At 39.7% G+C, this 3,210-nt stretch overlaps 1 protein-coding gene across 1 annotated transcript; it reads right to left on the bottom strand.

Annotated features, from left to right (window-relative positions):
* Nucleotides 1–915: 915 nt before the first annotated feature.
* On the bottom strand, nt 916–2,061 carry LOC112518303. Its single transcript, XM_025125952.1, has one exon. It carries the CDS (start codon nt 2,059–2,061, stop codon nt 916–918), a length of 1,146 nt encoding a protein of 381 aa, XP_024981720.1.
* Between the last annotated feature and the right edge of the window lie 1,149 nt (nt 2,062–3,210).

Genomic DNA, 3,210 nt, shown 5'->3' with positions numbered 1-3,210 from the left:
AACTTCACTTCTTTGCGGGTAAGTGAAGTAAGCGGTACTGCAATCTTTGAGAAATCCTGTATGAATCGACGATAGTAACCCGCTAAACCAAGAAAACTACGAACTTCAGAAGCATTCTTGGGTTGCTCCCACTTCTGTATAGCTTCAATCTTGGATGGTTCCACAGAAATGTCATCGCCAGAAATCACATACCCCAAAAATTGCACCTGACGAAGCCAAAATTCACATTTTGAGAATTTAGCATATAACGTTTCCTTCCGCAATAGTTCCAACATTTCTCGAAGATGTGTAGCATGTTCAACCTCAGACTTAGAATATACTAGAATGTCATCGATGAAAACGATAACAGACTTATCAAGCATAGGACGACACATTCGATTCATCATATCTATAAAGGCTGCAGGGGCATTAGTCAATCCAAATGGCATAACAAGAAATTCATAATGTCCGTATCGGGTACGAAAAGCTGTCTTTGGTACATCCTCTTCACGTACCTTGAGTTGATGATAACCTGACCTCAAATCAGTCTTTGAAAAATAACTTACGCCTTGCAATTGATCAAACAAGTCATCTATACGCGGTAATGGATATTTGTTCTTTATCGTTACCTTGTTCAATTTGCGAAATCGATGCACATACGAAAAGATCCATCTTTCTTCTTCACGAACAATACCGGAGCACCCCAAGGGGAAGTGCTCGGTCTAATAAAGCCCTTATCTAGCAATTCTTGCAACTGACTCATCATCTCTTTCATCTCGGTTGGTGCAAGGCTATAAGGTGCCTTTGCAATAGGTGCAACACCCGGCACTAAATCAATACGGAATTCTACTTGCCTATCCGGCGGTACCCCAGGCAAGTCGTTAGGGAAAACATCTTGAAATTCACACACAATTGGTACATCTTTTACAATTTTCTTCATTTCTTTGGTTGCATCCAAAAATATGCCATGAAAGAAGAGAAACCCTTAGCAATATAACGTCGTGCTTTAAGCATAGATATTACCTTCAAGTCGCCTATACGTCTTTCCCCATAAATGTATAAGTAGTCTCCATTCTCAATTGGTACCCGAATCATCCTCTCAAAACAAATGATATCCGCACGGTTCTTCACTAACCAATCCATACCAATCACGACATCGAAACCATGGATATCCATAGGAATCAAATCTACAAAAAATTCATGTTCGTCTAACACTAAAGTGCAGTCTCTAAACACTCTATCAGCTATCAAAGTGACTCCATTACCAGTATCAACGGTAAATGGTATAGAAAGCATAACTGGCACATATTCTAGATAACGAACATAGACATGCGACACAAAAAAATTTGTAGCTCCAGAATCGAACAAGATACAAGTAGGTCTAGAGTTAACAAAGAAAATACCAGTAATGACGTCTGCCTCATTGCGAGCCTCCTCCGCGGTAATCTGAAAAGCTCGAGCTTGTGCTTTGGGTACCTCCTCCTTTTGACTTGAAGCACCACCCACCGGCGGTTGCTGCATTGACGCCTTACTTTCTTCCCGCCTCATACGGGGGCATTCAAATTGTCGGTGCCCAAAAACTCCATAAGAATAACATGCTCGATTTTTTTTTGGGCAGTTTACACGAACGTGACCCATTTCCCCACAACAAAAACATTTCAAGTTTGTTGTTTCAGTAAGGCATCGCCCTTGGTGAGTTTTGCCACATCTTTGACAAGGACGTGACGCATTAGATTGAAGTGAATAGACTTGTGATTGGGCACGCGGAATGTTTTGAGATTGACTCCTTCTAGGAGTGAAAGATCGAGATTGTCGTTGAGTAGGTACAGAGAAGGTTCTTTCAGTTTGTTGCCTTTTTGATTCAGAAGTTGGTTCCTCAATTTTTGTTAAATCATGTTCACGGCGACGAGCATACTCCACAACTTTACTGAAACTCGAAATATCACGATTAACAACAAACTCCCATATTTCTCTCCTCAGAACATCAACAAAATGCTCTATTCGATCATGTTCAGAAGATAAGAATCGTAAAGCAAAACGTGACTTACGATTAAATTGAGTCTCATACTCAATCACAGACATGTTCCCATGCTTGAGTTCCAAGAATTCTTTCTCAAGCCTTCGTTGCAAGTCGATCGGATAGAATTGCTCAAGGAAATGAGTGTTGAAAGACTCCCAGGTCAAGCTTTCTCGTTCATTTTCAGTCAGGGATTCAAAAGTTGCATCTCACCAAGTGAGTGCACGCTCTGTCAACATTGCACTAGCATAATTCTCTTTATCCTCATTCATTACTCGGGAAATTCGAAACACTTTTTCAGTGTTTTGAAGCCACTGCACCGCGATTACCGGGTTAGAGAGTCCAGTGAATTCAGTAGCACCACTACTTCGGAAGCTTTTAAACGAGACCCGTTCAGATTTGGGTTTTGAGAGACCACTCAGCTCTTTCTCTTTACCCTTTTCTATGTCATGCTTATGATGTTCAAAAGTTTGTTGAACGAAAGTCGTAAGTCGTTTCATTAAGCGTTCACTACGGGGAGACAACGGTGTAGCATCCTCATTCAGGTTGAGGTCGGGATCGTTTTCTCCAACATTAGGGTTTGTTGGAGTGTGACTAACAACATCATCATCAGCCATCGTCCTACAAGGTGCACACATGGTGAGAGTATTAAAATATAGAGTATTAAATAGTATCCCATTTATGGTCCCTTACCCAACCTTGGTCTTTCCTAATGGTCCATATCCCGTATAAATCATCGCCTAGTTACTATATAACATCAACGCCTAGTTTAAGTCTAGATACCATTATTGATACCTAGTTCACTTAAACTATTGCTCTGATACCATATTTGTAACACCACGAATACAAAACAAACACTTACCAACCTTCATTAAATATATTTTAGTTTCAAAAACCTCAAGATACGGGATAGCAATTTACAACCCAAAATACATAATTTTAAGACTTAATAAATACATAGCTAACAAAAACATAATCAGCTGGGACATGTCTACCCGGAATATACATACTATGAACAACCCAAAAGTATAACTTATACCTAAACTCAAAAGTAGGCTTTACACATCAGTCCCTAATCGATCATCCGACCTTGTTTTTGCCTTTGCCAATTTGCCCTGAAAAGTTAAAACCAYTAAAAGATAAGCTATATGGCTTAGTGAATTTATGTGGAAATATGTGGTTACAATGTGTTATATAAGCGTACATACTACGAA

The sequence above is a fragment of the Cynara cardunculus genome (genome assembly GCF_001531365.2).
Source record: "Cynara cardunculus var. scolymus isolate 2C chromosome LG 9, CcrdV1, whole genome shotgun sequence".
Lineage (NCBI taxonomy): Eukaryota > Viridiplantae > Streptophyta > Magnoliopsida > Asterales > Asteraceae > Cynara > Cynara cardunculus.
This window is presented reverse-complemented; position numbering and strand designations above follow the sequence as displayed.

Coding starts and splice junctions, on each gene's coding strand:
- LOC112518303 (XM_025125952.1), bottom strand. CDS start 2,061: ATGTCTGTGATTGAGTATGAGACTCAATTTAATCGTAAGTCACGTTTT.